Raw genomic sequence first — 21,167 nt, forward strand, 5'->3', positions numbered from 1 at the left:
CGCGGCGGGCACAGAAGTGTTGATTTGACGTGCGACCGCTTCCGTAGTGTCGCCTAGGCCCTACGGTGATTTAATGTGGCTTTGAATCTGCACGCTCTGCGTCACTTGTCCGCTTGACGAATTTGCAAGGTGTTTATTTTTCAGAAATAGCAGAAAAGCACCGCACCGTACCTTCAGTTTGACCGCAACCGCTGTCGCGTCTATACTAGCAGCGTTTCCTTGCCTTCTCGCGTCACCTTTTCCCTATACTCTCCTCCCTCCTTGTATGAAAGCTGCAAGCGAAGAGTGGCAAGGCTGTTTTTCACTCGTTTCGCGACTGCTTCGGTTCTACCCATTCCCTGCCTCTTCTCCCTACCTCCTCTCTACCATTCTATCTACCTCCGCTCTGGACTTGCACGTTAGTAGAAAGGTCAACGCTGCAGTTTCTGCAATGCTTTTGCGAGGGGTCACGGATAATTACAGCTGTCAAGATTGTGGCGACGCCCAGGGAGCTCCGCAAGGTATTGTGCGCATGCGATGAGTTGGAAAGGTGCCATGCTCCGGTACCACGGTGCCACGCTCCTTCCATGTATATGGAAGATAAATTTATAATGAGAAATTTCTACACTGTCAGCGAGCGCAGAACCTAAATTCGCACTGTCTGTCATAGCGGGCCTTTACGTGTTGGGACACAATATGGCGGCACAACCCGACGTGACTCCACCCTGTACAAGGAAGTGTTGCATCGAGGCACCCTAATACAACGTATTAAGTAGTGCTCGTGCCACTGCTCCCACGTTCGTTGTCGTCGTCTTCTTCCACAGCTGGATGCGTTGCCGCTAATCATTCCAGCGTAGAATTTCACTTCTCTTCTGTCGTCGTAATGGGGATGGCCGCGTTTACGGTGTATGAGCCATTACTTAAGGGGGTATTAGCCATTCATTGTCTTACGTAACGGACAGATTTAGTTTTGAAGAAATTTAATGGAAATCGATCCAGAATGAACGCGCTCGCCAACGACGAGCCGATTCTAGCGTGAGAGCTTCTGAAGCCCAGGCGAAACGTCAGCGAAGAGCCGCGGACCCCGAGTTGAGGGAGCACGATGTTGAGGCCAAAGGTCAGCGTCGTCTAGCCCTCCAGGAACCCGACAACGGCGGTGCACGCCTCAGCAACTCTAGCGCCAATTTCTCCGGTGCGATTGCCAGGTTTCAACGCGAGTTTTTCAACCGGAACTTCGGAGCCAGCAGCAGTGCGTGTTTACTGGTTGTGGTTCGAGCACAACGTGGTACGTACTTGTCATGGCAATTCGTTCGGAGGAACACCGAAGAAACGCACGACAAGCTTCGCTTACCCCCATCTGCTCGACAGCGGAGGGGCTACATATTTTATATGTTTATTTTGTTTTATAAAGAAAATGCTTTATAGCGATTCGTCTGACGTGACGTATTGGCGTGTTTCCTCGTTGGGTAAGCATAGAAATGCTTACGCATTTAAAAATTAGCTCTTTCTGATCATCACCACGTATTATTTCCATTCTATGGCACATACCCAAGACTTTGGTGAAGTAGTGGGAGGTACATATTGGCACATATCCCCACATATCAGCCATCCGATGTGGCACGTACACGCTTTGGGGTTGGTAGAAGAAGAGGACGTTTTTCCTTGGTCTGGTGCCGGTAAAGACGTGTGATTATTTATTAATTTCGAAATTTCAATTAAACTGATTGAAATTTATTACCTTACCTTGATCTCCTTCCAAAAAGCACACTAATTCCCTATGACATAAAATAAAATACGGCTCTAACATCAGTTAGTTTCATTGCATAATTTCAACCCATCTGTTTAACCGCCGGATTCTTGGCCAATCCCCCGTGGTGGGTATGCGCCATGGCATAGGAAGCAAGCAAGCAAGCAACGTGTGCCACTACCACTGAGGCTCTACATCTACGTGGACTCCTGGCTGCATGTCTCTGTTGTTTCACCGATGACATTACTGGTGGAGAGTGCTGGGTAAATGCACCTTCGCTCCCAAGTTTCCGCCGTCACTCCTAGCACCTTACAGAAAGCCACAGCTCCCACAGCAAGAAGCAGCCGCCGGCTTTAAGCACTACTCCCCGAATTCGGTCCCTTGTCATCAAGACTAGAAATAACGACGTCAAGGACCACTACCAGGCGAGCCAAACCTGCGATGCCCAGTCTTCTCTCCCGCATGTTTTGCATGCGCCACAGACACCCAACCCGTTCCACGGAGACACTTTTGAGGATGTTGAAGACTGACTGGACCACTTCGATCGGGTTGCCAGCATCAACGGGTGGGATGATGTTCGCAAGCTGCGGAGAGTTAACATCACGCTAAAAGACTCTGCGAAGACGTGGTACGAGAACCACGAGGGTTCCTTTGGGACATGGCAAGAGTTTAGCCGACAGCTCGCCGCGATGCGTACCGCAACGCCGAAAGAAAGGATAGAGCTGAACAAGCCAACTCTACTAGGAACCAGCGGCCCAACGAGAGAGTCTCGATGTTTGTCAACGACATGCTTCGTACTTTCAGACGCGCAGACCCTGCAGTGTCCGAGGAAAATAAGGTGCGACATTTAGTGCGTGGTGTAAAAGAACAGCTTTTCGCCGGACTCGTACGCAATCCGTCAACAACCATGGCCGAGTTCGTGAGTGAGGCAACCACGATGGAGCCTACTCTCCAGCAGCGGTCGTCACAGTACGAACGCCATGACATCCCGGCTACTGCATGCTCTCTTGGGTCCGACAGCGAGAAGCAGGCCTTTGCAGACTTCATACAAAGCGTTGTGAGTGACGACCTGTGGAAACTCCAAGCAGTGGAACCAGTGAGACCCCAACCACCTATGACAGCACTTGCGGGTGTCATCCGGAGCGAAATCAGACAAGCGGTGCAACCACTCGCACCACCAAGACCTGAGGTCCCCGTTCTAAAATACGCGGCGGCATTGAGGCCTCCTGCGTCACCATCTATAGCTAGGTCCCATCATGCGGACAGTGAACCAGTCCACACATCTGTTCCCGGACACCTCTTCGCATCCGCTACCCGGCTCAACGTAACCAAACGTGCGTATACATGTAGACCACCTGGCTCAAGACAGAGCGCCACCCCTGTGGCGATGCGGGTCATGTGTACCGCGACTGCCAGTACCGCCAGCTCCGCGGCTTCCACTCCGACGCGCGGTGCCCCCGCTACGGTGAGCGTCCCCACGAAATCGAAGCGTATCTGACGGGCCAGCAAATTCCTTCGACTGTTCAGCGTCGCCAATCGCGATCACCATCCCCTCACCGGTCTGTGTCACCTAGCTTGCCCTCGTCGTCTTGCGCTCCCCTAAGGAACCGCTCACCAAGGCCCCACAGCGGAAATTAGGAACCGCTACTTCAGGGGTGAAGTCGCTTTCCAACGAACATTCAAAGAACTTCCCTCGACGCAACGACCTGACGACGACCGTTCCGGTTTTTCTTTATTTTCCGGCACTACTAAGATTATTTCTGCCGACATCGCCCTATTTGTTGATAATCATGCTGTCACTGCGCTCGTCGACACCAGTGCCGATTATTCAGTTATGAGCGGCGCACTGGCATCTAAATTGAGGAAAGTCACCACGCCATGGCAAGGGCCCCAATTACGCACGACAGGTGGCCATCTGGTGATGCCAACTGAAATATGCATGACACGTGTTCGAATCCGTGCGTCGACGTTCACGTGGTCTTTCCTCGTATGACCTGTGTGCTCCCGCCCGATAATCCTTGGAATGGACTTTCTTCGTGAATACGGCGCAATCATTGACCTACATGATTTGCTTGTGTCGTTCGAGGACCCATTTCTTTCTGAAGCTGACAGCACCATCCCATTACCGAAGACCATGCTGCGTGTGTCCGATGAATCCGTGACTCTGCCCCCTCGCAGCAGCCTCTTTGTCGGTGTGGAATGTGAGCAGGACGTTCCCCACGCTCTAATTGCGGAGTCAAATTTGTCTTTCCTCCTTGCCCAACAAATATGCGTTGCCAGAGGAGTTATTCAGCCTCGAAACAGACAGGCTCACCTGCTGGTCACTAACTTCAGTGAGGAATATCGTCATCTTGCAAGACGCACCGCGATTGCATACTTTGCGGAAATTGCCGACGTCAACCGCTTCAAGATTGTCACGTGACGCTCCCTCCTGTGGATCATAAACATAAAGACAGAGTTGGCTGCGGTTACTAAACCAGCTTGCGTAGATCTTTTCATCTCGTCCGCGCCCTGGCGGACCGTGCGGTCCGCCAGTATTAGCTGCTCTTTCGCCGTGTGACCATTCTGCCAAGGCGTTTGCGAGCACTCTCGATGTGAACCCGAGCCTACCATCAGAACAACGAGAAAGGCTTCTGGACGTACTCGATTCTTTTTGAGATTGTTTCGCTACAACGACGAAGGTTAACCAGACGACGCTTGCCCAGCATCGTATCATTACCGAACCTACCGAAAGGCCTGTTCGACAACATGCTTATAGGGTATCGCAAAAGGAACAAGACGCTATACGTCATCAAGTTCAGCAGATGCTTAAAGATGACGTCATCCAGCCATCGACCAGTCCCTGGGCTTCGCCAGTTGTGTTAGTAAGGAAGAAAGATGGTGATATAATCTCGACCGGGTGAGGTGGGTCGTCACCGCAGGAATCAGGAGACGACGATGAAGGCGGGCATCGAGATGATGAAAAATAGAAAAGATTGTATTCACTTCATTGGTACATGGTTTTGACTCTATCCGAGTCTCGAGCGGTTCTAATTAACACGGGGGCCAGGACGGCCTTAAATCCCCTCGTGGTGGCCGGCATTTCCTTCGGGGAAGTCCTCTCTCCGGTGGTCAAGTTGACGACCTCCTCGCCCTCGGGTTCTCCTTCTTGGTAGCTCGCCGTTTTCGTCTGCTCCGTAGAGGTGAGAGCTCTCTCGGGGCTGAAGGGGATTATCTCGTCACGGGAAAAGCGCTGGGGCTTGCTTCCCACATTGGAGAGATACAGATTCCAGGCATAACCTGCCGACGACTCCTTCGGGGAACTTGTGGAAGTGTCAGACCTCTGTCGGGCGGTCAAGTTGGCGACCTCCTCTCCCTCGGGTCTTCCTTCTTGGTAGCTCGCTGTTTTCGTCTGCTCCGTAGAGGTCAGACGCTCTCTCGGGGATGAAAGAGGATTATCTCGTCATGGGAAAGGCGCTCGAGCTTGATTCCCACATTTGACAGGTGCAGTTCCAAGCCGATCATAACAATGGTACCTCGCGCTTTTGCGTCGATTATCTAAAACTGAATAAGATCACGAAAAAAGACGTGTATCTTCTTCCCCGAATAGATGACTCCTTGGATCGTATACGCAACGCTCGCTACTTTTCTTCTATGGATTTACGCAGTGGCTACTGGCAAATCGCAGTTGACACGCGTGATCGTGAAAAGACCGCTTTTATTACTCCTGACGGCCTATACGAGTTCAAGGTCCTTCCTTTTGGGTTATGCTCAGTGCCAGCTACTTTTCAAAGAATGATGGATACGGTTCTCTCTGTGCTGAAATGGCAATCGTGCTTCGTTTGCCTAGACGACGCGGTGGTCTTTTCGGACACGTTTGAACAGCACGTCCAGCGCCTTCAGACAGTTCTTCAGGCAATTGAAACTGCCGGACTCTCTCTAAAACCCGAGAAATGCCATTTTATGTAAGAACTGAAGTTTCTAGGTCACGTTGTGAGCCATGCCGGCATCCGCCCAGACCCCGCGAAAACGAGCACCATCGCCGCATTTCCCGTGCCAACCAATAAGCGCGACCTACGCCAATTTCTGGGGCTCTGTGCGTAGTACCAACCCTTTCTCAAAAAATTTTCTAAAATCGCTGAACCCCTCAACCAACTTACGACAGAAGGCATCCCGTTTGTTTGGGGTCAGGATTAGAGCACTGCACGGGCCGATTTTTGCGGCCCGGGCCCGGCCCGGGCCCGTTTTTACATTGGGCGGGCCCGCCCGAGCCCGATCAAAACTTTTATGGCGAGACCCGGGCCCGGCCCGGGCCCAGAAATAATCTACGTTACCCGCCCGGCCCGACCCGCCACCCCTTTACCTTAAGCCCGAGCCCGGCCCGAGCCCGGCTCGAAACCGGCCCGAACCCGGCCCGAGACCGAAAAATACATGTTTTTCAGAGTTGAGAAGCCCGAGAATAACTCGCAGAAAGCCCGAGCCCGGCCCGGGCCTGCGTCAAAAAACCCGAGCCCGGCCCGGGCCCGGGTCTAAAAGCACACGCTGTGCCCGAGCCCAGCCCGAGCCCGGCCCGAGCCCGGGAAAAGACTGCTCTACCCGGCCCGGCCCGGCCCACGGGCCGGGCCGGGCCCGGGCTTTCGGGTAAGCCCGAGCCCGTGCAGTGCAGTGGGTAAGCCCGAGCCCGTGCAGTCAGGATCGGGGCCTCGCCTTCGATACCCTCCGAAACCTTCTCCAGGCCCCACCTGTACTCGGCCACTTTGACGAGAACGCTGACACGGAGTTGCACACAGACGCCAGCAGCGTCGGCCTTGGAGCTTTCTTGGTTCAGTGGCAAAATGACGTAGAGCATGTGATTGCCTATGCGAGCCGAACGTTATCCGCTGCCGAGAAAAACTACTTTGCAACAGAAAAAGAATGTTTGGCCGTTGTCTGGGCCATAACAAAGTTTGCCCATTGAGAGTAGTCAGCGACCACCATTCTCTTTGCTGGCTCGCGAATCTCAAAGATCCCTCAGGTCGCCTTGCTCGATGGAGCCTTCGACTGCAAGAATTTGATGTCACCATCGTTCACAAGTCACGACGCAAACACGCCGATGCTGACTGTCTCTCACGTGCACCAGTCGGAAGTGCCCCCGCTGACCTTGAAGAGGACACTTTTCTTTCTGCCGTATCAGCAACTGACATGACTCAACAACAGCGCGACGACTTGGAGCTCAGCCCTCTCATTGACTACCTGGAAAGGCGCACGTCAAGTATTCCTCGAATTTCCCACGCTCGCTAGCCTCATTTTGTTTCCGGGACGGCATCCTTTTAAGAAGAACTTTGTCCATACGCAAGCTACATACCTGCTAGTTGCGCCGACCTCGCTTCGTGACGATATTTTACGTGCCTGTCACGACGAACCGTCGTCCGGACACCTGGGGTACACACGCACGTTGGAACGAATTCGCCGCTCTTACCACTGGCCCCGTCTCGCAAAGACTGTGAAGCAGTACGTTCGCACATGTCGCGACTGCCAACGACGTAAGACTCCACTTGTGCGGCCAGCAGGACTGCTACAACCAATTGCAATACCACAGATGCCATTTCAGATGGGTATGAACTTGCCGGGATCATTCCCCACGTATTCGTCCGGCAATCGGTGGATTGTGGTCGCTACCGATTACCTAACAGGGGCACTCTCAAACAAAAACAAAGGCACTGTCAAAAGCTACCCCAGCAGACGTCGCCCAATTTTTGTGGGACAGCTTTCACCGCCGAGATGCTATAGGAAGTCTTGAGGCTAAGTGGCACTGCACATTGCAAAACGACTGCTTATCACCCCCAAACAAATGGACTGACAGAACGCCTGAACAAGACGATCGCGGATTTATTTATTTATTTATTTATTTATTTATTTATTTATTTATTTATTTATTTATTTATTTATTTATTTATTTATTTATTTATTCATTCATTTATTTATTTATTTATTTATTTATTTATTTATTTATTTATTTATTTATTTATTTATTTATTTATTTATTTATTTATTTATTTATTTATTTATTTATTTAATATAGTTTCAGGGCCCGAAGGCACTACAGAAAGGAATGGGGAAAACATGACAAGGACGTGCAACTAACAAAAATATTAAAAGGCATTTTGTAAAGCGATCTTGAACTCGTGGTCATCCGTTATGCTTGCGATTGTGGAGGGAAGGTGGTTCCATGCGACGCTTGTTCTAGGAACAAAAGAGTCATTACACAATTTTGTGCTACAAGACGGTAGACCAACCTTGAAGTGATGATCGTTCCTTGAAGAAATATAATGAGGTGGATGAAACAGGATGTCCTTTAAATCGTTGTTATAATAATAGATTTTGTGAAAAAGATTAGGGCGAGATGGGGACTTTCGACGCAACGAAAGGTCAGGCAATTTAAGGGTTTTCTTCATAGACGTGACACGGGAAGACGTGAATAATTAGATAAGATGAAACGTGCTGCGCGATTCTGAATAGCTTCAAGAGTTTTAATGAGGGTGGTCTGAGTAGGATCCCATATGGCGCATGCGTACTCTAACTTGGAGCGTACCGGGGTTTTGTAAAGTGTTAACTTCAGGGACGATGGCGCATCACAAAAATTTCGACGCAGATAGCCAAGCATGCGATTCGCGTTGTTAGCTTCATATTCGACATGCATATTCCACGAAAGGTTAGAAGAAATGTGAACACCAAGGTATTTATAACTGTCAACAGATGGTAATGGAATATTATTGAGGGAGTAAGTACGCGGACAATGAGTATTAGCGTGGCGAGAAACTCGCATGCTTTTACATTTAGTTGGGTTAAGTGTCATGAGCCATTGATTGCACCATTCAAACACCCTATCTAGATCGTGTTGCAGATTGATATAATCAGCATGGTTAGTAATTTTCTGGTAAATTACACAGTCATCTGCAAACAGTCGGACAGTTGAGAAAGGAAGGCAAGTAGGAAGATCATTAATATAAATCAAGAAAAGTAGAGGGCCCAAAACGGACCCTTGCGGAACACCAGATGTTACGGGGGAATTAGGTGAACAAAAGTCATTAGCTGTCACATACTGGCTACGGTTAGAGAGAAATTCCTTAATCCATGCAAGTACACTGGGGTCTATGTTAAGTTGATTAAGCTTGAAGATAAGTAGCTCGTGTGAGACGGAGTCAAATGCTCTGGCAAAATATAAATACATGTAATCAGTATCAACGTCATGATCCGCGTCATAAATAAGTCGTTGGTAAAACATAGCAATTGCGTTTCGCACGAAACTGCTTTACGGAATCCATGCTGATAAATACTGATAAATTGGGCTCGAGGAAGTCGATGAGGTGCGAGTATATTATATGCTCTAAACTTTTTACTGGGATGGATGGTAATGATACGGGACGGTAATTATTCGGGGAATGTACATCAACAGATTTATGCACAGGGATTACCTTCCCTGTCTTCCAGTGAGAGGGCAGTGTAGACACCTGACATGACTGACCCGCCGCGGTGGCTCAGTCAGCTAAGGCGTTGCGCTGCTGAGCACGAGATCGCGGGATCGAATCCCGGCCGCGGCGGCCGCATTTCGAAGGGTGTGAAAATGCAAAAACGCCCGTGTGCTTACGTTGTAGTGCACGTTAAAGAACCCCAGGTGGTCAAAATTAATCCGGAGCCCTCCACTACGGCGTACCTCATAATCAGAACTGGTTTTGGCACGTAAAACCCAAGAAAGAAGAGCCTGTAATGACTGTTCAAAAAAACTTTGACAATATCAATGAAGAATACACTTGTGTACACTTGATCATTTTTGATTACAATTTTTGATGATAAATGCTTGGATAGGCTATCAATGTATGTAGCCATTGACCACAAGAACTGGGATGATATCCTTCCTTACGTCACTTTTGCGTACAACACCGCTATTCAGGAAAGTACAGGGTTCACCCCTTTTCGCTTAGTCAATGGTCACCACGATGCTCGACGCCATGCTCCTTCCCGAAAACTTGGGAATGTTTCACACGGATGCGGCCATGTTCACCCAGCGCGCCGAGGAGGCCCGTCAGCTCGCGCGATCTCTTATTGTCTCGCCAAATCGCCGATGCACGCCGCTACAACATTCGCCACCGAGAGGTTACCTACAATTCTGGCCATGAAGTGTGGGTGTGGACCCCCATCCGACAGAACGGCCCGTCAGAAAAGTTGTTGCGTCGCTACTTCGGTCCCTACAAGATTGTACGGCGACTCAGCAACGTTACCTACGAGGTTCTCCCAGAAGGCACCCCAAGAAATTCCTGTCGGCTTCCTCAAACTGAGGTCGTTCATGTTTTAAGACTCAAACCATATTTTTCGCGCCGTGAGTCGACCGTCGAGTGACTATACAACATAGACGACTCAGCGTCGTTCTTTTTTTTTTTTTTCGTTGTTGTTGTGTCGGATGTTCTTATTTTTTTCCTTTCGTTCCGTCTTTCACAGCAGCAGATTGTTATTTCGCGTTACGACACATTTCTTTCTTTTATATTGTAACCCTCATTTCTAAATATTTTTTTGCCCTCCTTTACAGCATCGAGACGATGCTTCTTTAGGAGAGGGGGTAATCGCACATACCATCACATATCAGCCATCCGATGTGGCACGTACATGCTTTGGGGTTGGTAGAAGAAGAGAACGTCTTTCCTTGATCTGGTGCCGGTAAAGACGTGGACTCCTGGCTGTCTCTGTTGTTTTGCCCGTGACAACATAAAATAAGTAAGAGGAAAAGAAAAGAACGCAAGCTTATCGCACTGCGTAGCGCGGGTACTTGAGGGCACAGGTGCACCAGTATTACTTTAATGCAAGAGATGCAGGAATGAAATGGGTAAATTTATAGCGTTTCTTTAACCGCTTCACGAAAGTTTCGCTTCACATCGATTCCAACGTTGGGTCTGAATACTTTTGTTTTGTTCCCGATGTGTTGCAATTGGCGGTGCGGTTTTTACGCGGACAGATGCGTATATTCGTTAGCTTTGAATGCTTCGAAAACTTCGACATCGACAATTAAAATTCGACCTGGAGCGAATATTCAATAGCGCAATATTCGGTGGAGCATTCGAAAATATCGAATATTCACACAAACCTACATTCAACACTATCTCTCCATACAAAGTTGAGTTGGAAGCTAGTGTCTGTATTTGTGAATACTTTGTTTTATGTTATGTTGTGCTGCACGATAGTTTACAATCAGTACTTTGGACAGTGTAGCAGTTTTTTAAATCGTAATGTAAGGCCCGTAATTGTGAATTGATGCTTTACTTAGCCAGAAACGTGTGAGTGAGCACACCCACGAGGCGTTTTCTAAGCGATTTCATCATTTATCATTTGTAGGACTAAGTTAAACTCACACTCTTTAACTGCCTATGTTCTTAGCCGACAGCAAGAGGCCTCTGCTGAATGTGACCATGGACCACAGCAAGACGGATTACATCAACGCCGTGTATGTCGATGTAAGTACCAATAACATTTTGTGACGGTAATGGCGTACATAACATTTCAAACGTTTTTTTATAGAAACGTATACGCAGATCTCATTTTCCATGGAGCTTCTCACGTTCCCACTCTTATTGCTGAGTATCTATATGATTTCTAAGACGCCAACTATGATAGGACGGAGGTAGGGAGAGGGGGGAGGGGTGTTGCTAGCTTCAGGCGGACGTGACCTTGAAAAAGTTGCTGGAAATTGCTCTGCCTGAATGCCACTTATTTCGCAGTCCCGCTAACAACACCAGGTATCAAAAACAAGATGACATGGAGCTCAGTACATTGCGCGTTTTACGAACCACGACGACCCACACGGCCCACCGTTCACTTTCCAACCGTGTATCACGGAAGAACTTCAGGAGGAGCCGAAGCACCTCCCTCCTAAATGTGGAACAGATTCCGACCTTTCATATGCAATACATTCTGAGAAATTGCGGAGACAAAATAAATAAAAATGTACAGTCACCTTGAATTATTTTCTTTCAATATGGGGCTCTTCATCTTGTTAACTATAGGAACCAAAACAAGTTGATTTGCTGTAGCTACCACAGGTCATTTATAGAATTCGTGGTTATGAGAGTTCCTGTCACAATCGCACCTGCTTGTTTTATGAGAACATGGAATCAAGCAAATCGCTGCGCCCTTACAGACGATGAGCAACACGAGAGCAAGGTGAGAGCAGGAGCCAACATTTCGACAAGTGGACTTGTCTTAGTCCACTTGTCGAAACGTTGGCTCCTGCTTTCACCTTATTGTCGTTTTGCTTATCGCCTTCAATTGCCATCTCCCGCCTTCCCCCTGTTTTCCTTACACACGTAAAGGTGTCTTGAGATATCTAGCTTCTGTACGAGTGATTATAACGTGTGATGCCTACAAGTTTGACCAAATCATAGGTTAGAGCTGAATGCCGCAATGCAGGACAATTGTTATACCGTTTTAGCCATATGCCGCATGCGTAATACAACGGACACGTCATAAGCAACAAGTCGACAATGTACAGATCATTCACTAAAAAATACATTCTTAGAAAAATGCCACTCTCAGACATCTTTAAAACCTCATTCAATATGCACAAATCCTTTTGTTCGCATTTGTCGCCCATATTTGCACGTTTCAGCGGTTTCCCATGTCTGTATAAATGTAGCGTTACTAGGTGTCAAGTGTCACGCCGACTCAAAATAGTAAGCATGCAATAGGACACAGGAGATTGCGTACGAAAGATACGCAGAGGAGCTGGAATGTTCTGCAGTGCTTTAGAAAGATTCATTTTTCTTGATTGGTGTGAAAAAGAGCAACGGTGATGATGGGCTTTTCTTTAGTTCTAATATGGAGCGAAAATTCCGTGTGATTACCATCGTTCCACATGATGCGTGCTGCGTGCATAGCCGAAGGAATCTATAAACGACAACTGCACAATGATTGATGATTTTTGTCTTGGTGACTTGAAATTTTCAAGCAGCAATTTGCAATAGGAAATATTGTTACGGGGTGTGTAGAAGGCGTTTATTGCAGAGAGCGGTAGGGCAAGTGGGTGCCGATACTACACGTCGTCCTTCTCTTCCTCGCTGCTCTCCTAATGTTGTTGCTGCTGATGCTGCCGCTCCACTACCTTTGACGCACTGTAACATGGCTCCTCTCGCAGACGAAGCCCTCCGGGCGAGTAGTCAGTGGGGCTTTCGTTGAATAAACGGCTTCAGGCGGGCTACATGCGTGATGTCGGTCCTGGATGACCGTCTCCCACTAGAAGTGAGGCGCGCAATTCTATAATTCACCTCGCTGAGACGCTCAAGCACAATAAACGGTCCACCATAGTCAGCGAGCAGTTTTTGACATAGACCGCGTTTACGCACGGGAGTCCATAGCCACACTAGGTCGCCCGGTTCGTGACTTGCCGATGTCGACTATCGTATCGGGATTTGTACTGCTTTTGCGAAGCTAGAGTACGTAATCGAGCGATGCGCCGAGCCTCCTCTGCTCGGCAGAGAGTTTCCGCGATACAAGCGTCGTCGTGACTGCCAAAAGGGAAGATAGTGTCCAAAGTGTACCTCGGCGGACGAGCGTAGAGCAGGAAAAACGGACTGTATCCAGTGGTCTCATGTTGCGCGGTTTTGTATGCGTATGTGACGAACGGCAATACTTCGTCCCAGTTCTTGTGGTCCGAGCTTACGTACATGGAAATCATGTTCACAAGTGTTCTGTTCGTGCGTTCTGTCAGCCCATTAGTTTGCGGGTGGTAAGGCGTTGAGTGTCGCAGGTTGGAGGCGTACAAGCGTAGAAGTTCTTCAACAACATCGGCTGTGAACTGACGGCCACGGTCGCTAATGATCACTCGAGGGGGACCATGCCGAAGTATTATGCAATGTAGCATAAACTGGGAAACCTCGCCTGCATTTGCAGAGGGTAGTGCTGCAGTCTCGCTTCTGCAGGTAGTCGGCACATACTATGATCTAGCGGTTGCCTGTGGAAGAACGTGGGAACGGTCCTATGAGATCGATGCCTACTTGCTCAAAGGGGGAACTGGGTGGCACCACAGGCTGTAAGAAACCGGCTGGAGCTGCAGTAGGTCTCTTGTGACTTTGACACTCGGCGCAAGTGGCTACGTATGTCTCCGTGGTCTTGCGCATGTGAGGTCAGTAAAACCTTTCTTTGGCTCGATGGAGTGTCCGCGTAGAGCCTAAATGACCTGAAGTTGGATCATCGTGCACGACGCGCAAAACAGAAGAGCGGAGGGCTTCTGGCACCACCAGAAGAAACCGTGCACCTATCGCGGAAAAATTCTTCTTATACAACAGTCCATCCCGAACACAAAAACTACATGATGTCGACCCTTTCGCTGCAGAGAAAAGTGGCTCTAAACTCGGGTCATCACGTTGCTCGCTTGCGAAGGTTGTGGCATCTGGGAAATCACGGTGTACGGAGGCGATGAGGTGGTCGAAACTGTCGGCGTCGCATTCCGTTGTACTAAGAGGCATCCGGGAAAGGCAATCGGCATCAGCATGTCGTCGGCCGCTCTTGTAGGATACAGTGAAGCTGTACTCTTGCAGACGCAGGGCCCATCGTGCAAGGCGTCCAGATGGATCGCGAAGATTCACGAGCCAGCACAAAGAATGATGGTCTGTGACGATCGTAAAGTTACGCCCATACAGGTACGACCGAAATCGCTGCACCGCAAAAATGACAGCAAGAGAGAGAGAGATAAGTTTAATGATGCGAAATGCAGAGAGGTAGACCTGAGGTAAATTCCTCTAGCCAGCTACTCTGCGTTGGGGGAAGGGGAAGAGGGAAAGAAAGAGGGAAGGAAGAGGCGCATGATGGGTGACGATGATGAGAGAAGGAGGATGTGAAACATATGGCAAGCACTTTGGCATGCTCAAAGCCTACAGTCCAGGCCCGTACTTTTTAAAAAGTTCAGTAGCGCCTGCATGGCCTTGAAACTTGATTGAGTGTCTGGCCAAGGGCCTAAAATAACGTCCTCCGACAGCGGTGGGCTGTCGAGACGCGTAAGGTCATTATTCAACCTTTGACGCTCTTGCACGTACCTAGGGCAGTCACAAAGCACATGACCTATAGTCTCTTTGACATTGCACAATTCACAGTCTGGAGACTCGGTGCGTCGCATGAGGTGTACGTATCCGCGCGTAAACGCTACCCCCAGCCTTAGTCTGTGCAGAAGACTGGCACAGCTGCGTTGAATTTTCGGTGGTAGCCTAAATTTCATGGTAGGGTCCAATCTCTGCAGTCGTCTGTGTCGATTATCCGGACATTCCTGCTCAGTCACCGTGTAGTTACGCTCGGGTTTGCTTAAAGACCGACTGGCGTAGGCGATGACGTGCTCTTTGTCATCCACGCGCTGAATCAGAACAGCACCAAGACCTACACCACTCGCATCTGTGTGGAAGGATTGAAGTGTCGGAGGATCGGTCGCGACGTCAGCAGAAACTTCAGCTGTCGAAAGGAAGCAGAACAATCAGGCGTCCACTCGAAAGTGGCGTTCTTGTGCAGGAGGCTGGTCAAGGGACAAGTGACGTCAGCAAATCGAGGAATGAACCGCCTAAAATAGGAGCAGAACCCTAGAAAGCTGCGAAGTTGTTTGACAGACTGAGGTGGTTCAAATGCTTCAACAGCCTCTGTCTTCGCAGGGTCAGGCCTGACGCCGTCTTTGTCCACAAGATGTTCCAACACGAAGGCTTGGCGCTCACCAAAATGACACTTTTCAGAGTTGAGCACAAGACAAGCCTTCTGTATGCAGCTGAGTACAATACCAAGACGCGTGTTGTGCTCGTGAAATGTGCGTCCAAAAATAATAACATCGTCGAGGTAGCACATGCATATCTCCCACTTCAGACCTCGCAGAGTAGTATCCATGAATCGTTCGAAGGTGGCGGGTGCGTTGCACAAGCCGAACGGCATGACATTGAATTCAAAAAGTCCATCGGGTGTTACGAACGCCGTTTTTTCCTTATCCTCGACATGCATTGGGATTTGCCAGTAGCCGGATCTCAAGTCTACAGAAGAAAAGTAAGAAGCCGAATGAAGGCAGTCTAAGGCATCATCTATACGCAGAAGTGGGTAGACATCTTTCTTGGTAACATTGTTTAGCCCCCCGCAGGGGCGTCTGCGCAAGCAGGCGTTTGGTGAGTCGCGCCACCACGTACCCGAGCACAAGAGGGTTGGACCCTCCCGCGCTTAACCGTGCGTGGCTTAGCCGTGTCCGGGGAAAAGGGGATCCTGGAGGTTGAGCCGAAGCCGGGTGTTTGGACCTTTATGGCCCCCGGCGGAGGCAACACACCTCTTTGGCCTCGGCTTCACGTAGACGGCACCCCCGGACTGACCCACCCGGGGGAAATCGGTAGTTGCCTTTTCCTGTCTGTCTCTCCAATCTTCGTCTTTCTCTCTCGCCTTTTCATCTTTCCTGTCTTCTACTATCTTCTACATTACTTCCGATCTTCTTGGCAGCGAGGGTTAACCCTGTGTGAGTAGCCGACCTAGGTTATTTCATATTCGGTTATAGTGATGACGTACGGCTGGCGTGCGCAGGACTTGTTTTTATAAGACCTGTGGCGTCCCCTTGTTGGGCTCCACGGTGGGCGGCTGGCGTTACTGCCGAAAACTGCAAATTTTCTATGGATAGCTCCTTTCCCAAACTCTCTGATCGCCCTCAGAAACGAGGGCGCACCGAAGAAGTATTTAATTTTTTTGGTCACAACACTGAGAACTTTCCCCGATATCAAGTAATACACTGTGAGAAACCAGGAAAGACAACGAGAACGATCTCGCCTTTCCTCGTTTCCAAAAGTCTAAGTCAGACAATTGGCCCAGGCTATAAGGCAACCACACTAGCAAGTGGTGACCTTCTTCTGGAACTTCACGACAAAAAGCAACATGACAAACTATCTAACCTAGTGTCTCTCGGGGACATACCCGTTTCAGTTACCCCACACCGAACCATGAACACCATCCGCGGTGTGATTTCCGATGATGATCTCATGGAGCTGACCGAAGCTGAACTTCTGGAAGAATGGAAAGAACAAAACGTCATCAATGTAAAACGAATCAGAATGGGGCGTGATGGTAAAGAAATTGACACGAAGCATCTAATACTCACATTCGGTTCCAGTGTGCTGCCAGAAACCATCCGAGGCAGGTTATATTAAACTCAGAGTAAGGCCGTACATCCCCAACCCTCTCCGTTGCTTTAAATGCCAAAGACTTGGCCACAGTTCACAGAACTGCCGAGGCCGTCAGACCTGTGCAAAATGCAGTGCGAACGAACATCTCTCTGAATCATGTGAAAACTCTCTCCACTGCGTGAACTGTGACGGGGAGCACGCCGCATACTCGCGGTCGTGCCCTACCTGGAAAAGAGAAAAAGAAATAGTAACAATCAAAGTAAAGGAGAACATATCATTCAAGGAGGCACGTAGGCGGGTATCATACCTGCCCAAGAACACCTTTGCCGATGTGGCGCGTCAGGGGGCAGCGACACAACGGTTTCCGGCGGCTGTCCGGCACACACGCGGTGAGCTGCCAGCGACGCCATCCGCCCCCTCGGCGGCTGCAGCTAACACTGCTCCGCCATCTCAGAACACGGGGCCATCGACCTCCGGGCTGGTGGCCTCCAGGGCCTCGTCCCTCGAGGCGAGGCCTTCTCGTCAAACAAACCGCTCGCAAGAGCGCGTGTCCAGCGCCTCGCAAGAGGCTATGGACACAGCAACCAGCCAGACGGCGCCACTAGCGCCTAAGGAGCCGCGAGAGTCTCGCGATCGCTCCAAACAAGAAAAACACCGCATCACGGCGCCCGGAAAGGGCTCTGTGAAGTAATTCCTCTTTCTTAACACACAGCACAAAAACCACATTCAACATGGATACACAAATATTACAGTGGAATGTCCGAGGACTCCTCCACAATCTCGATGACATCAAAGAACTCCTACATAAGTATAATCCAAAGGTGCTGTGTGTCCAAGAAACACACCTCAAACACACGCAAACAAATTTTCTCCGGCAATACGCCATTTTTCGTAAAGACCGCGATGACACAGTCGTGTCTTCCGGTGGTGTGGCTATTGTAATCGACAGAGGTATTGCCTGCCGGGAACTAAAGCTTCGTACGCCCCTAGAGGCAGTTGCTGTCCGAGGGGTGTTGTTTGACAAGCTGGTCACTGTCAGCTCTATATACATCCCTCCCAATTATCAACTACATAAAACCGAATTCCAAAACTACATAAATGAACTTCCGGAGCCATACATAGTTGTCGGAGATTTCAACGCACATAGCACTTTGTGGAGAGACTCACGTTGCGATGCGAGAGGTCGCCTAATTGAAAATTTTCTGTTTTCTTCAGGCGCATCATTACTTAACAAGAAAGAGCCTACGTATTACAGCGTTACACATAACACATATTCATCCATTGACCTAAGTATAGCATCGAGTACACTAATGCCATACCTTGAGTGGTCCGTTCTCAAGAACCCCTTTGGGAGCGACCACTTCCCAATTATACTAGGTATAAAAGAACAAGATAGATGCTCGCCACACGTTCCCCGATGGATGGTTGACTCGGCTAACTGGGAACTTTTTCGACAAATAACATATTTAGGCCGGGATGACATTGCCTCTTTTAACATAGACGATGCTGTGGCGTATATAACAGGTTTTATCATTGACGCTGCTGAAAGGTGCATACAACAATCTAATGGACTGGCTAATAAGCGTCGCCTGTCTTGGTGGAACGAGGAATGCCAAAAAGCACGTAAAAAGCAAAACAAAGCCTGGGGATTGCTTCGCAACTCCCCAACAGCTGAAAACCTGATAAATTTTAAGCAAGCAAAGTCGCAGGGCAGGAGAACGCGCAGACGTGCTAAAAGAGAGAGCTGGGAAAAGTACATCTCCAGCATAAATTCGTACACCGATGAAACGAAAGTCTGGAATAGGGTAAATAAACTAATAGGCCGGGAGTCACATCCTCTACCCTTAGTGAGTAGCCAAGGTGATAGCCTGGAAGACCAGGCGGATTGTCTAGGTGAACACTTTGAATATGTATCAAGTGAATCGCACTATACAGAAACTTTCCTGAAGTTCAAAGAACGTGAAGAGCGGCAGCCCCTTAACCGCAAAGGTTCTTCAAGTGAGGCTTACAATCGACCATTTACCTTAGCTGAACTTAAAGCATTTCTCACATGTTGCAACAATTCGGCGCCAGGTGGCGATCGTATTATGTATGAAATGGTTAGATACCTGCACCCTGAAACACTGAAAACACTCCTGTCTCTTTTTAATGCCATGTGGGCGGCTGGGTGTATCCCGTCCTCATGGAAAGAAGCCATAGTCATCCTGATACTTAAACAAGGCAAAGACCCGTCCTTAGCGAGCAGCTACAGGCCAATATCTCTAACAAGCTGCCTGTGCAAGCTGTATGAGAAAATGATAAACCGGCGTTTAATCAGTTTCCTAGAAAATAACAAAACACTAGACCCCTTGAAGTGTGGCTACCGAGAAGGTAGGTCGACAATAGACCACCTTGTTCGCATCGAGGCAAACATCAGAGATGCGTTTAAACATAAACAGTTTTTACTTTCTGTATTTATAGATTTAGAGAAAGCGTACGACACGACATGGCGCTTCGGAATTCTGCGAGATCTTTTTGTGATGGGGGTCCGCGGAAATATGTTAAACACAGTCGAAAGCTACTTGTCTAACCGCACGTTTCGCGTAAGAGTGGGCAATGTTTTATCTAGAACATTCACCCAGGAGGCTGGTGTGCCACAAGGGGGTGTGCTTAGTTGCACACTCTTTATTGTAAAAATGAACTCCCTGTATACAGTTATTCCACGCAGCATGTTTTATTCTGTGTATGTTGATGATGTACAGATAGGTTTCAAATCATGCAACATTGCTATCTGCGAACGACAGGTACAGCTTGGATTAAACAAACTGTCTAAATGGGCTGATGTAAATTGATTTAAAATAAATGCAAAGAAAAGTACGTGCATACTTTTCTCAAACAAAAGAAGCATGACACCAGTGCCAAACCTCACGATTAATCAAGAGGAACTATCCGTGAGCAGTGAGCATAAATTCCTGGGAATAATTCTAGACTCGAAGCTTACCTTTACCCCCCATCTTAAATATTTGAAGGCAAGGTGTCTGAAGACGGTGAACCTTTTAAAAATTTTGTCGCGCGCAACATGGGGTAGTGACCGAAAATTCCTCCTGAACTTGTACAACAGTCTTGTCCGCTCACGCCTTGATTACGGAGCTATAATTTATAATTCCGCAACGCCAAGTGCATTAAAAATTCTAGACCCCGTTCACCATCTGGGCATCCGCCTCGCGACCGGTGCTTTCCGAACAAGTCCGATCCAGAGCCTCTACGTAGAGTCGAATCAGTGGTCACTTCATCTGCAGCGTTCATATAGTAGTTTTACATATTTTCTTAGAGTACACGCGAACATTGAACATCCCTCTTATTCAACCATAAACGACATGACCACTGCCACACTCTTCCAAAATCGACCGGCATCGATAAAACCGTTCTCTTTGCGTGTGAGGAATCTTAGTGAGGAAATGGGTGTTCCGTTGCTTGAACACTGTCTTATTGCTCCAGCGAAACTGTTACCGCCGTGGCAGTGGCAGCTCATAGAGTGTGACACATCATTCGTAGAGGTCACTAAGCACGCACCAGAGGCACATATCAAAATGCATTTCCTTGAACTCCAGTCCAAGTACACATGCACAGAGTTTTATACAGACGCTTCTAAGTCACGTGACGGGGTGTCGTATGCAGCCGTCGGCCCATCCTTCTCGGAATCCGGTGTACTCCACCCGGAAGCAAGTATCTTTACGGCTGAGGCTTATGCACTATTGTCAGCTGTGAGGCATATAAGGAAATCTAAACTTCAAAAATCAATCATATTTACAGACTCTCTAAGTGTCGTAAACGCTTTAAAGGCACCCTGTAAACAGAAAAATCCTATACTCATTGAGCTCTATTCCGTACTGTGTAGAGCGTATGTATCTAACCAGCATATCATTATATGCTGGGTGCCTGGCCATAGAAGCATTGCGGGTAATGTGCTAGCTGACCGAATGGCTACGTCAATAACATCGCACGCTACTAATCCTACAGCTACTGTTTCTGCAACAGGTTTGAAACATTTCTTCCGTAAGAAATTGCGAAGCCATTGGCAACGTCTGTGGGATGCACAAACAAATAATAAGCTTCACTTGATTAAGCCACAGCTAGGTTTCTGGCCCTCCGCAACGAGAACACGGCGAACTGATGTCCTGTTCTGTCGTCTCAGAATAGGTCATACATTTGGCACCCATAGTTTTTTGTTGACCGGGGATGAACCACCAACCTGTGGTAGATGTGGTGAGAGGCTAACCGTCCTCCACGTTCTCCTGGAGTGTCGGGATGCCGAAGCAGATAGAAAAAAAAACATT

General features: G+C 48.7%; 1 protein-coding gene across 1 annotated transcript in view; it reads left to right on the forward strand.

The window, feature by feature from the left end:
* LOC119433041 (receptor-type tyrosine-protein phosphatase mu-like) overlaps window positions 1-21,167 on the forward strand; it is a 56,067-nt gene that overhangs the window by 8,132 nt on the left and 26,768 nt on the right. Inside the window, exon 5 of the mRNA XM_037700191.2 lies at window positions 11,111-11,187. Within this exon, the coding sequence (XP_037556119.2) occupies window positions 11,111-11,187 (77 nt within the window). The remainder of the gene's footprint in view (window positions 1-11,110; window positions 11,188-21,167) is intronic.

The sequence above is a fragment of the Dermacentor silvarum genome, chromosome 11 (genome assembly GCF_013339745.2).
Source record: "Dermacentor silvarum isolate Dsil-2018 chromosome 11, BIME_Dsil_1.4, whole genome shotgun sequence".
Classification (NCBI taxonomy): Eukaryota; Metazoa; Arthropoda; class Arachnida; order Ixodida; family Ixodidae; genus Dermacentor; species Dermacentor silvarum.